Below are 13758 nucleotides of genomic sequence, written 5' to 3'. Positions count from 1 at the left end.
CCCCCTGCTTCAATCAGACAAGGGGAGGAGTTGAAGCAGAGTGGATTGGTGTTGGAGCAGAGAGCAGTTTGGAGGGAAGCAAAGGCGAGTTTGGAGAAGTGCTGCGGTGGGCTAAGAAGATCAAGACCCTAGGTAAAGGGACACCTGGTTTGTGCAGAGGGAGAGCAGGAAGCCCCACAAGCTGAAGGGCAGGAGAGGGAAGTAGCCCAGGCGAAGGAACTGCTAGTTCTAGTGGTTTACCGCTATCCCGAGGGCCCCTGGGCTGGGACCCAGAGTAGAGGATGGGCCCAGGTCCCTCCCTCTCCACTCCCCTCCTCTAGGACACTAGTGGGGCAGTTAATACCCCAGTTCAGGGGCAAGAAATCGTGCCCTGAACCACCCCCCCCCCCAAGAAGAGAAAGCACAAGACCCATCATAGAAGTGCCGGCAATTTGCCATAGTGCCATATTTCTAGTATGAATTTGTAGATCTTCAGCTTCCAGCCATTGGACCTTTGTTCTGACTATGGTAGATTAAAGAGCTGTTTGATGTCAGAATCCTTAATCTAGGTACTTGTCACCTCTTATGCTTCTTTTCAACGAGCTAAATAGGTGGATGATGGGGATTTTCAAAAGTATCTAAATCCAGCTGATTTTTCTTCTATCCCTATTGTTGCTACCACTCTGATGAATCAATGAGTTTAAGTACTTTATTGTCACTCCGTCCCTGCACTTTGATACATAAGGACCCTCTTACTGGACTATTTCTTACTTTACTCTGGGCAGGGATTGCATTGCTTTTCATGCTGTTCTATTCACAAATGGCTTTGCAGGTCTCAGAGAAGTCATGAACACTCTGTAGTCTTGTCAGAAGCGTAATAGTCACTTGAATGCTGCACAGGTTCATTTTGATTTAGGCTCAAGTGCTCTGCACAGACTGCATGTCTCTTTGTCTGTATGACATTTCCCAACTCTTTTTAGCAGTGAAAAAGCATTGTACATTATTAGGTGTGGTCCTTATTAGAGCTGGGAGAATAAATGATTTCTCAGTTTGCTGGCATTTCTAAAAAAGCTTTTTTTTTTTTTTTTTTACATTTCAGCTCAACCAGACCTAATCCAAAATCTCTGAAAAAATGTGATGATTGGAAAAAGTTGACAAACCATTTTGTTCAACTTGCAATGAACCATTTCACTTTGTTTCTAGGCACTTTTTAACATACTGGAAAAGAAAATAAAAGGCTAGAATCACATTCACCTAATTTTCCCACCACCCGCAGCACTGTGATTTCTATGCATACTAGAAGGCATCACATCTTTAGTACAATATCTATCATGTTGTCTAAGTTCTGCCCTCTTTCTCCAGAGGCAGCTGGACATTTTTTTTTCCACCTCAAAAAAATGTTTTGGGTTATTTTAGTATTTAAAGCCACGTCAGAGTGCCATAGGGTCAGACCGTACTGCCCTGACTAGGGGCAGGGTGTAGCTATGCTGTCCCATGGGCAAAGCTGGGACCAGGCATGGAGCCAGGGCTCCTACCAGTGCCTGCCTGCACGCTGCTCACTGACCGCTCTTCCTTGCCAGGTGCTGTTGCCTGAGGTAGGAAGCACATGGGGTAAAGGGGGCGCCTGAAGCTGGGAAGAGATTATAAATTCATAATCCCTGGTGGTTCCATCAAGGAGTTTACCCTTTTGTGAAGGAAAAAAGTGTCCATCTAAAGCCATTCACTTCACTACCCACAGTGTGTCCTTCATGCCTCTGATCTTTGTTGTAGGAACGAGGAGGTGATTGCTGTGGCTAGTATGAACTATGATCCAATTGTGTCCAAAGTCGCTGAGGTCATGGCCTCTGGGAGAGTGATCAGAAAACGAGATGTGGAGTAAGTAGAAGCTGCTAAAGACAACTGAACATACAAACATTGTGACATAAATCGGGCCAAATAAAATCAAAACCAAATGGGTGAGTGATCCATCAGCCGGCAGGTGCTCGAGCAGAAACACGGCCTGGGCTAGAAGCAATGGTTCATCCCATTTTAGTTCAGGTGAATGACAAGTGGCAACCCACACATATCCACTGCTGTTTGCTACTGTCAGCTGTACTTCCTAAACACACTCATTCCTCCAGTCCCACTAAACCAGGGCGGGCAAAGTTTTTGGCCTGAGGGCCACATCGGGTTTCTGAAATTGTATGGAGGGCCAGTTAAGGGAGGCTGTGCCTCCCCAAACAGCTAAGCGTGGCCAGGCCCCTGCCCCCTATCCAACCCCCCTGACAGCCCCCCCAGGACCTCTGCCCCATCTACCCTCCCACTCTCTGTCCCCTGACTGCCCCTGGACCTCCCCGCCCCATCCAACCCCCCCCTCCTTCCTGACTGCCCCCCCGGGACTCCTGCCCCATCCAACCACCCCTTCTCCCTGACCACCCCCGGACCCTCTACCCCTAATTGCCCTCCGACCCTAACTGCCCCCCGCCGCCCCATCCAACACTCCTCTCCTTCGTGACTGCCCCCCCAGACCCCTGCTCCCATTCAATTCCCTTGTTCACCGCCCTCTGACCACCCTGACCACTATCCATGCCCCTGGCCCCTGACCACCCCCCAAACTCCTCTGCCCTCTATCCAACATCCCTGCTCCCTGCCCCCTTACCGCGCTGCCTAGAGCACCAGTGGCTGGCGGCGCGGCTGCACCAGGACAGGCAACTGCGCCGCGCAGCCCAGAGACCGGGTCAGGCAGCCGCGCCCCCCCCAGCTGGAGCCAGCCACCCGCCGCGCAGCCCAGAGACCGGGTCAGGCAGCCGCGCCCCCTCCCGGCTGGAGCCAGCCACCCGCCGCGGAGACCAGGTCAGGCAGCCGCGCCCCCCCGGCTGGAGCCAGCCACCCGCCGCACAGCCCAGAGATTGGGTCAGGCTGGGCTCTTCAGCTGAGCTGCCCCAGGAGCTCGCAGCCCCCCACCCACAGCATTGTGCTGGGGGTGCAGTGAGCTAAGGCTGTGGGGGTAGGGGGACAGCAGGGGAGGGGCTGGGGATGAGCCTCCCAGGCCAGGAGCTCAGGGACCAGACAGGACGGTCCTGCGGGCCGTAGTTTGCCCACCTCTGTACTAAACTCATTAATCCTCCCCCATGCACTGTCCCTTGCCTCCCTGCCTTTATGTCTACACTACGAAATTAGGTCGAATTTATAGAAGTTGATTTTTAGAAAGCGATTTTATACAGTCAATTGTGTGTGTCCCCACTAAGCACATTAAGTTGGCGGAGTCCGTCGAGGCTAGCATCGACTTTTGGAGCGTTGCACTGTGGGTAGCTATCCCAGAGTTCCTGCAGTCTCCGCCTTCCATTGGAATTCTGGGTTAAGCTCCCAATGCCTGATGAGGCAAAAACATTGTTGCGGGTGGTTTTGGGTACATGTCGTCAGTCGCCCCTCCCTCCGTGAAAGCAACGGCAATCGTTTTGCGCCTTTTTTCTGTGCAGGCACCATACTGCTTTCAGCAGACGGTGCAGTAGGACTGCTAACTGTCGTCATCGAACCACCACTTCCACTGCCACTTTGCTCTCCTGCTCTTGTCTCGACAGTGAATTTTTCAATGTTGTCTCTCATGGGCTCCTGCTTCTGCTGCAACTCTGCTCTCCTGCAGATGCCATACCAGATGGCAAACATGGAGCCCACTCAGATCACTAGGCAGTTGTAAACACCTCGCGCATTATCATGCAGTATATGCAGAACCAGAACCTACAAAAGCAGGCGAGGAGGCGATGGCAGCGTGGTGACACGAGTGATGAGGACATGGGCACAGACTTTTCTCAAAGCACGGGCCCTGGCAATTTGGCCATCCTGGTGGCAATGGGGCAGGCTCATGCCATGGAATGCCGATTCTGGGTCCATGAAACAAGCACAGACTGGTGGGACCACATAGTGTTGCAGGTCTGGGATGATTCCCAGTGGCTGCGAAACTTTCGCATGCGTAAAGTCACAAAGTTCCATGAAGGTGCCCTGCTTTCCCCTGCCCTGAAGTGCAAGAATACCAAGATGAGAGCAGCCCTCACAGTTCACAAGTGAGTGGCGATAGCCCTCTGTAAGCTTGCAACGCCAGATAGCTACTGGTCAGTCGGTAATCAATTTGGAGTAGGCAAATCTACTGTGGGGGCTGCTGTAATCCAAGTAGCCAACACAATCGCTGAGCTGCTGCTATCAAGGGTAGTGACTCTGGGAAATGTGCAGGTTATAGTGGATGGCTTTGCTGCAATGGGATTCCCTAACTGTGGTGGGGCGATAGATGGAACACATATACCTATCTTGGGACCAGACCACCAAGGCAGCCAGCACATAAACCGCAAGGGGTACTTTTCAATGGTGCTGTAAGCACTAGTGGGTCATAAGGGACATTTCACCAATATCAGCATCAGATGGCCGGGAAGGGTACATGATGCTCGCATCTTCAGAAACTCTGGTCTGTATGAACAGCTGCAGCAAGGGACTTACTTTCCAGACCAGAAAATAACCATTGGGGATGTTGAAATGCCTATAGTTCTCGGGGACCCGGCCTACCCCTTAATGCCATGGCTCACGAAGCAGTATGCAGGCAGCCTGGACAGTAGTCAGGAGCTGTTCAACTACAGGCTGAGCAAGTGCAGAATGGTGGTAGAATGTGCATTTGGACGTTTAAAAGCACGCTGGCGCACTTTACTGACTCAGTTACACCTCAGCGAAACCAATATTCCCATTGTTATTACTGCTTGCTGTGTGCTCCACAATATCTATGAGAGTAAGGTGGAGACATTTATGGTGGGGTGGGAAGTTGAGGTAAATCGCCTGGCCACTGGTTACACGCAGCCAAACACCAGGGCGGTTAGAAGAGCACAGCAGGTCACACTGCGCATCAGAGAAGCTTTGAAAACCAGTTTCATGGCTGACCAGGTTATGGTGTGACAGTTCTGTTTGTTTCTCCTTGATAAAAACCCGCCCCCTTAATTCACTCTACTTCCCTGTACGCCAACCGCCCTCCCCTCCCCCCTTCGATTACCGCTTGCAGAGGCAATAAAGTCGTTGTTTCAAATTCATGCATTCTTTATTAATTCATCACACAAATAGGGGGATAACTGCCAAGGTAGCCCGGAAATGGGGGGGAGGACAAGACCACACTGAACTTCAAAACTTATTGAATGCCAGCCTTCTGTTGCTTGGGCAGTCCTCTGGGGTGGAGTGGTTGGGTGCCCGGAGGCCCCTCCCCTGCATTCTTGGGTGTCTGGGTGAGGAGGCTATGGAACTTGGGGAAGAGGGTGGTTGATTACACAGGGGTTGCAGTGGCGGTCTGTGCCTTTCCTGCACCTCAACCGTATGCCGGAGCATATCAGTTTGATCCTCCAGTAGCTTCAGCATTGCATCCTGCCTCCTTTCATCATGCTCTCCTCTTGATCCAGCCATCTGTCCTCACGCTCATTTTGTGCTTTCCTGGACTCTGCCATTGTCTGCCTCCATGCATTCTGCTGGGCTCTTTCAGTTTGGGTGGACTGCATGAGCTCAGAGAACATTTCATCGTGAGTGCATTTTTTTTGCATTCTTATCTGCACTAGCCTCTGGGACAGAGATGCTAGTTGCAGCGTTGAAACATTTGCAGCTGTGGGAGGGAAAAAAAGGAGATTAAAATTGAAAAAGATACATTGGCCATTTAAAAGGAGGGGCTGATGTTTTCAGGTTAACGTGCAGCACAAACCCAACTAACCCCCCCACACATCCAATTCTCTGGGATGATCGCTTCACCCCTCCCCCCACCACGTGGCTAACAGTGGGGATGATTTTTTTTTCAGCTACAGGCAAACAGCCCAGCAGGAACAGCCACCTCAGAATGTCCCTTGAATAAAATTCCCCTATTTCAACCAGGTGACCATGAATGATATCACTCTCCGGAGGATAACACAGAGAGATAAAGAACAGATGTTGCTTGAATGCCAGAGAACACTGGGACCACACGCTGCCATGCTTTCTTATGCAATGATTCCAGACTTCATGCTACTGGCCTGGCGTGGTAAAGTGTCCTACCATGGAGGACACAATAAGGCTGCCCTCCCCAGAAACCTTCTGCCAAGGCTTTGGGAGTACCTCCAGGATAGCTTCATTGAGCTGTCCCTGGAGGATTTCTGCTCCATCCCCAGACACGTTAAAAGACTTTTCCAGTAGCTGTTCTGGCCGCGAATGCATCCCAAGTCTTCAGGGCAAAGTAATCATTAAACACGCTTGCTTTTAAACCGCGTATTATATTTACATTTATATTATATTTACTCACCAGAGGTGCCTTCTCCGCCTTCAAGGTCTGGGAGCCTGGGTTGGGAGTGTATTGGATCCAGGGTGATAAACAGTTCCTGGCTGTCAGGGAGAACGGTTTCTCCACTTGCCTGGTGTGCGCTATCTTCAACCTCCCCCTCCTTATCATCTTCCTCGTCCCCAAAATCCTCATCCTGTTGCGTGAGTCTCCCGCCTTGCAGGAGTCCACGTACAGGAGTTGGGCAGTGGTAGGGCCACCCCCCTAGAATTGCATGCAGCTCATCATAGAAGCGGCATGTCTGGGGCTCTGACCCCGAGCAGGCGTTTGCCTCTTGGGTTTGCTGGTAGGGTTGCCTAAGCTCCTTAAGTTCCACGCAGCACTGCTGTGGGTCCCTGTGATAGCCTCTGTCCTTCATGCCCTTGGAGATTTTTTCAAATATTTTGGCATTTCATCTTTTGGAACGGAGTTCTGATAGCATGGATTCATCTCCCCATACAGCGATCAGATCCAGTACCTCCTGCTTGGTCCATGCTGGAGCTCTTTTGTGATTCTGGGACTCCATGGTCACCTCTGCTGATGAAATCTGCACGGTCACCTGTGCTGATCAGCTTGCCACACTGGCCAAACAGGAAATGAAATTCAAAAGTTCGTGGGGCTTTTCCTGTCTACCTGGCCAGTGCATCCGAGTTCAGAGCACTGTCCAGAGCGGTCACAATGGAGCACTGTGGGATAGCTCCCGGAGGCCAATACCATCAAATTGCGTCCACACTAACTCAAATTGGACTTGACGATGTCGATTTCAGCGCTAATCCCCTCATTGGGGAGGAGTACAGAAACTAATTTTAAGAGCCCATTAAGTTGACAAAAATGGCTTCGTTGTGTGGATGGATGCAGGGTTAAATCAATCTAACGCTTCTAAATTCGACCTAAACTCGTAGTGTAGACCAGGGCTCAGTCACTATTCATCATCCATCACATTTACACATTGATAGCCTCAAGGGGAAATTAGCCATGCAGGCCCAGTTCTGCAGGATCCCTGCCTGTGCACTGACCAAACCACAGTGACTGAGGAGGGAGCCTGTATATAAACAGCATGTGGACCATGAATGGAATGTGGCACAGTGCGTACCCCTAGGAGAAGGGGGAGCATTCTGAAGGCAGACCTAAGTTCCACTCAACTTGCATAGGGGATGCCAAGAAAATATTGGAAGATTGATTTCTACTGAATGAAAATCCAGCAGCGTATATAAACCCTTTAACTCCACCACACTGAAATGGATATGCCCCAAATCACACCAGACTGACAAATTTTGATTTCTGGCTCAAAGCACTAAGGAGCTAGGGCTTTAACAAAAAGTTGCATTTTTATAATGGCCAAAATGTGTCTCCTCCCCGCCCCCCGCCCGCCCCTTTCTTTGTCCTCAAAAGTGTCCAACTTATTTTTGCTGAAGCTTTTTTTTAAAAAAAGTTTACATTCCTTCAGTCACCAGAGGTGAAAAATGTCACGTTGAAAGGTAAACGTTACTTGCAGGTTTAAACTAGCGTAAATGGAGAATTCTCTGGAATTTGAAGTCTTTAAACCATGATTTGAGGACTTCAGTCATGCAGCCAGAGGTTAAGGGTCTATTTCAGGAGTGGGTGGGTGAGGTTCTGGGGCCTGCGATGTGCCACATCATGGTCAGCAGTGACCCTTCCCACAGTGGGGAGTCTGGCATTTTGCCCTCATTGCCTGCAGAGCATAGAAAGCAGTCTCACTGCTCTGGCCACAAAGTGCAAAGGCTGCTTTTTGCTCAACCTGTCAGGAGCCACAGCCTGTTCTCTGCCCCTCCTGGGGGTAGGGGTGGAGCTGGGAGAGGACTCTTGGCCCTGCCATGCATCAGGAACAGGACACTTAATACTAATCGAACATTCTCTCCTTGTTTTCCTGCTGCATACACGTATTTAAGGCTTTTAGTTCGTCATGGCAAGTATGTTTCCTTTTGTATCTTGAACTTGCCACATATTAGCAATGGAGGGTTAAAGTGACAGATTTTAAGTTATCAACCTCTGAAGCCCTGGTTTGGGAGATGTTCCTAATTCCTGCAGAAATGTTATTTACTGTGTTTGACTGAATGAAGTGATTTGACTGTGGTTTGTTCCCTCTGCATAGAGCAGTTGATAAATCTATTGCTTCTGTGGAAAGGGAGTTTGGACACATGGGGCCGGATTTGCTAAAGTGTACTCACAATAGTGCTCATTCCTCAGCTTGTGCATGTTCATGAATCTGGGCCACTGCACCGCTAGACCAATGGGCCTGGTCTATATTCACAGTTGCACTGGTTCACCTGTAACTTGGTTCAACAACTGATTCTATTAAACCAGTGCAAAACCCTGTGTGGCCATTCGGAATTCAGTTTAAACCTGGTTTTTAACAATTTCAGCTAAAACAACCTAAACCAAATTTCAGTTGAATTAAGAGCCTCTACACAGGGTTTTGTACTGGTTTAACTAAATCACTTTTTAAAAAAATCACACCTTTATTTAAACCAGTGCAACTTGGGATATAGACAAGACTTTAATGACACAAAGCCTGGACATGCTCCCCTCATTGCATTTGGCTATATCAGATCAATATTTTGCCCCAGCTTCTCCAGCAGGGTTGCAGGCAACTCAGTGAAGAGAGGGTGTTTGCTGCAGAGAAACTGGAGCTGCATAATAGCTAGCAATCCTGGCCGGTGCAGAAAGCAAACTCAGAAACACTAGGTGAGCAGATCTGGTTAATCCTGTTGTCCTGCTTTTGTCTTTGCCTTAGAACTGGAGACATGTCTTGGTTAACTGGAAAAGGCTCTTAACATGGGAAGGAACTGATTTCTGCTGAGGCTGCACTTGCCAGAGAGGAGACTGGGATGACCAGGAGGCTCCGCTGCTAAATGCAAATCTAGTCAGCTGAGTCATTGCCTCCCTCAGACGTTGAAGCATCTTTCACTGAACATTTATGTTCCCACCAATGCCCTCTGTACACACAGCCGGTGGTTCTGAAGCACCAGTGGCAGCCCGCATGCTTGGGCTCTGCAGAGTTTAAAAATCCTATGGAAACGCAAGGAGAACACAGGATCCCTGAGAAAGTGCTGACCTGCATGGGCCTTCAGAGTCTGAAGCAAACATATGCTCTAGCACCGACAGCTGCATCTCTCCATGAACCCTGCTGGGGCATGGGGAGAGTAGAATGGAGCTTACCTTCACTTTCTTCTGGTAGGGAGGGACTGCCTGCAAAAACAGGGCAAACTAGTCATCCTGGACAGCATTTAAAGTTACCCACCCTGGGACACATCTGCTCCCCCTACAAACAATGCCACAGCCTTTCACTGCACCCCATGCTCCCGAATTCACCCATAATACGCACCCAACTAGCCTACCCCTCACCCACACTCCACTCACATCCAAGCATGACCTCACCAACACCCTGCATCGCTCTCCAACCTGCACCAACACCCCCTCCCTGCCACACTCTCCCAGACACCCTCACACAACTGCTTGCCCCCCTGCATCCTCCTCAGCCAGGTTCGCTTTCCACCCACAGTGTCATCCTCACCCACACAGTTTCAACCACATCCACGTGCTCCCATTCAGATCCTTACCTGCACAGTCCAAGTCATAGAGCTTCACCTTTGTCCGCGCCCTCAGCTGTAAGCACGGAGCTCCTGAGGTACACAGCTCACAGGAGCAAGCCTCCCAGCCCAGGTCGACAGACTCCCCGGCTTGCGGGGCTAGCGCATTGAAAACAGCTGTGTAGACAGTGCTTCACCGCTGCAGCTGGGCCTGAAACTTGGGCTCCCCGATCTCCAGTCCAAGCAATGTCGACACAGCTGTTTTTGGAGCACGAGCCCAGCAGGTATCCTTGGAATGTATAGTCTGACTCCTGTGTTAATTACAGTCAGTTGCTAGGTGTTGAAGTTAAACTCCCTGTTCTGTAAAGACCTGGGTCTCCCTTTTTCAGTTCTTAAACACCTGGGCTAAGTTCAGTCTTTACCAGTTCCCCAGGGACCAGTTTTGACCTCACTTACACTGGAATGATGCTGGTGCAACTCCAATGGAGTTACTCCTGATTTACATCAATGTAAGTGGGTCCAGAACAAGCCCTGTGATCTCCAGAAGATCTCCGGTATAATTGCCAATGGTTCTGATACCATTTCAGCTTATTCCTTTAGCATCCCAGGGTGAATGTTCAGAGCATCCTGTTTTGAATACAGATCTAGTCATCCTGGTCCCTTTAACTTGCTTCTGCCTGATCCAGCCTCATGAACACTCCCTTCTTCTTTAATTGTTTTGCATAAGTCATCCTGCTGCTGTCATCCTACCTACTGGAAAGTGGGGCAAAGTAGCTATTGAATGAGATTTCTGACTGTGCCTTGTCATCTATTATTTATTCTGCTTGTCATTCAGTGGCAGCGCTAAACTTACCTTCTCAGTGTCTTGCTTTATTATCCCCCTTTTAGGAACAAAGGCATTGCCACATCACTTCAGAATGCCCACGTAGTCTCGCATTCTGTCTCGGTCAGTACCCACTGCCCAGAGGCTTCAGAGAAAATTGCTGGAATCCTATAACGGACAGTTTTGAAATAACCTGCCCCTGAGGAAAATTTCCTCCCAAATCCTATTAATCCATCATACTTTATGTCCTGAAGCAGGAGAGTTTATATCTTACATATTATTTATCCTGTTTGATGTAACCAGTGTTATTCTCATTATCCTTAAGTGTCAAGTCCATTCTGGAATCCTGATAAATCCTTGGACTCAATGATATTTTGTGGCAGAGAGTTCTCTAGTGAACTGTGTTGTTGTCACAGGGTACACTCCCTGCTAGTGGCATCTCCTAGCTGTCCTGGGGATTAGCTCTGGCCAGGCATAGTGCCCTCCTCTGGGGGTGTCTCTGCTGTTGTCCTCTTGCCCAGCAGACCCTTCTTGCTCCAGGGTCTGCAGCGTCCTCTTCCTCTTTGGATTCACTAACTTCTCCTCCTGATTTCTACCTCATAGCTAATTATTCTGTGTTCCCCAAGTTACAAACTACCTCTCTCAGCTTGTCAATAACTAATTATCCTTTATCCTGCTTGGGTTTTTCAACTTCCCACTGTCTGCCTCTTCCATGTGTTTTCTGGTCTCCTCGGCTCACTGGCTTGGCCTTGTTCAAAGGGCTCTTGGGAATAAAAATAAAGAAGCAAAGCACCCCTTGCCCCTGCTTCCATTAGCTGTACTCGCCAGCCCCTTCCCACCTTTGTCCCACACACATTGATACTCATTTCTTCTCACACTTCCTGTGGCCTGGTGGACCAGTTTGGTGTATGTGGATGCTCAACTCCTTGGGGCAGGAACTGTGGCCAGCATTAGATCTCTGAAGGGGGAGATTTTCAACAAGAAAGCAGGGACCTGCCCATTTACAAGTGAAAGGTCCCATCTGTGCCTTTGAAAAAAAATCTCACTTAGGTGCCAAACCGTAGGCATCAACATTTGAAAATATTGCCATTTGTTCTTCTTTGCTATCAAAGATGGACAACCATTTTTTAAATAAAAGGTTTTCTATTGAAAAAATAGCCTCTTTCCCCATGTGAAATATGTCACAAACATTGTCATTATTGAAATTGTTCATTTTCGCTGGAATTTTGGGAGAAATTTTAACTGACATTTTTTAATCAAAATTTTTTGTTTATCGAAAAGTCAGGTTTTAGCAAAACATAAGGGCAATATTGGTTTTGATAAAAATTTAGATAGAACTTTGATTTGAAACGATGCACAAAATTCCTGAAAACTGGAAAAGGTTTCATTTCAAACCAAAATAAATTTGTTGTGAAATTGTGTTTTTTCCTTTTTTGACCAGATCCGTTTGCTGTTCAAAGAATAGTGTTCTGCTAGTGGGCGATATATAGCATCCTCATCATCATCACTGTGCAAAACAGAGCTGCCAAAACCTACCCTGAGGAAGAAGCAATTGTGTATGGCATGGAAAGAGAATCCAAGCTTAACACGCAGTGATGTGCATGGACTTTGACAATCTTATTTATTGTGAATGCCATCAGCACTTTGCAATGCATAATGAACAGATCTCTGAGCTGATTCTCCTGCAGTTACATACACACGGCTGCCATTAGATTTAACAGGAGCTAGGTGCAACACAATGTGAGAGAGTCAGGCCCAGGTCGACATTATATCCCGCCTGACTGTAATCAGTTATAGGGCATTCAAGTGGGGCACTCCCGTGGTGCCTTTCTTTCCCTTCCTTCCCTTTTTCCTTTTGTTCCTTTCAGAATTTTTAAATTAGCAATAATTAGAATGATTATAATGAAGCCCCTCCTGAGAGGGTAATGAGTGACTGTGAACTGTAGGAGGAGTGTGAGGGGAGGAGCGGGCAGTGTGTGAGGATCTGTGTGAGAAGGGAGATGAGGAGACGTTGTCTTATCTATTGTTGTCATCATCTGTACTGACAAATGTTCTGATTATAGTTGGCTAATCTTCCTTTCCTCACTGTAGACACTTATAGGGAGAATCTGCATATTCATCTAGTGCTCTGCATGGATGAATATAAATATAACCTGAATAATAAAGTCCAAACTTCCAGCAGATTATTATTGTCATTTATTTGCCTACCATTAAGCTACCCCCAGATCCTCTACCCTTCCATTTTCCTGCCAAGGAGCTTTTCTTACAAATGGGGAGTCATCAAAGAGTGGGGTCTGTCTAGTAGGGTCCTGTATGGATCAGTTTTCAGCCCAACGCTATTCAGTGTCTTTGTCAGTCATATGGAAGAAAACTTAAAATCACTACCGGCAAAGTCTGCAGATGGCACAAATATTGGGGTGTGTGGCAAATAATGAGTAGAACAGGTCCCTGATACAGGGAAATCTGTATTGCTCGATAAGCTGGATGCAAGCAAGCAATAGAAGCTGTAATGCAGCACAATGCAAGGTCATGCATCTAGGAATGCTGACTGGCTGAGGGACTGTACCCTGGAAAGCAGTGGCTGAAAAGGAGAATACGTGCTCATTTCGGGTATGATATTGTGGCTAAGAAGGCTAATGCGAGCCTTAGCCGTATGAAGAGGGGAATATCAATGAGAAGTAGGGACATTATATGATCTTCGTGTAAGGCCCTGGTGAGACCACAGCCTGTATACAATGCCCAGTTATAGAAGGTTGCTGAAAAATTGGGGCGGGTCCAGAGAAGAACTACAAGAGTGACTTAGAGTCTGGAAAACAGATTAAAGGAGCTCAGTGTAATGGATGCAATGCCCTGGGTCTCAAATGCAGGCCTGCGCATCCCCAGACAGCTGTCGCATCCTGGCCACCACCCAATGTCTGCTGAAATGTGGGGGTCCCAGGAGCTAGCAGGACTATAGCCTCGTCCAAGGCACCACACATGGGAGCCCTGATTGGAGGATCACCCAGCTCCACCAGTTGGTCCAAGCAGGCTGTTTAAGCCAGAAAAAGGCACAGGAAGTTGAGCTACTAGGTGATTTCCTGCTTCTGCATTGGACCCTGCTCGTGCCTGCATTCTGCACCCAA

General features: G+C 48.5%; 1 protein-coding gene across 3 annotated transcripts in view; it reads left to right on the top strand.

Annotated features, from left to right (window-relative positions):
- AIFM3 (AIF family member 3) overlaps positions 1-12810 on the top strand; it is a 114382-nt gene extending 101572 nt beyond the window's left edge. The window contains exons 19-21 of one of the 3 annotated variants that reach the window (XR_014714272.1): positions 1750-1854; positions 9018-9457; positions 12078-12127. Coding sequence is in view for 2 of the 3 variants with exons in the window: in XM_084649421.1 (XP_084505547.1) it covers positions 1750-1854; positions 12078-12126 (154 nt within the window). In the remaining variant the exon portion in view is untranslated. Of the gene's footprint in view, positions 1-1749; positions 1855-9017; positions 12021-12077 lie in introns of those variants that run through there. The other 2 variants (XM_084649421.1, XM_084649422.1) reach the window with 2 other exon arrangements.
- Positions 12811-13758: the final 948 nt, after the last annotated feature.

Source organism: Lepidochelys olivacea (genome assembly GCF_965140295.1).
Source record: "Lepidochelys olivacea isolate rLepOli2 genome assembly, chromosome: 15".
Lineage (NCBI taxonomy): Eukaryota > Metazoa > Chordata > Testudines > Cheloniidae > Lepidochelys > Lepidochelys olivacea.
This window is presented reverse-complemented; position numbering and strand designations above follow the sequence as displayed.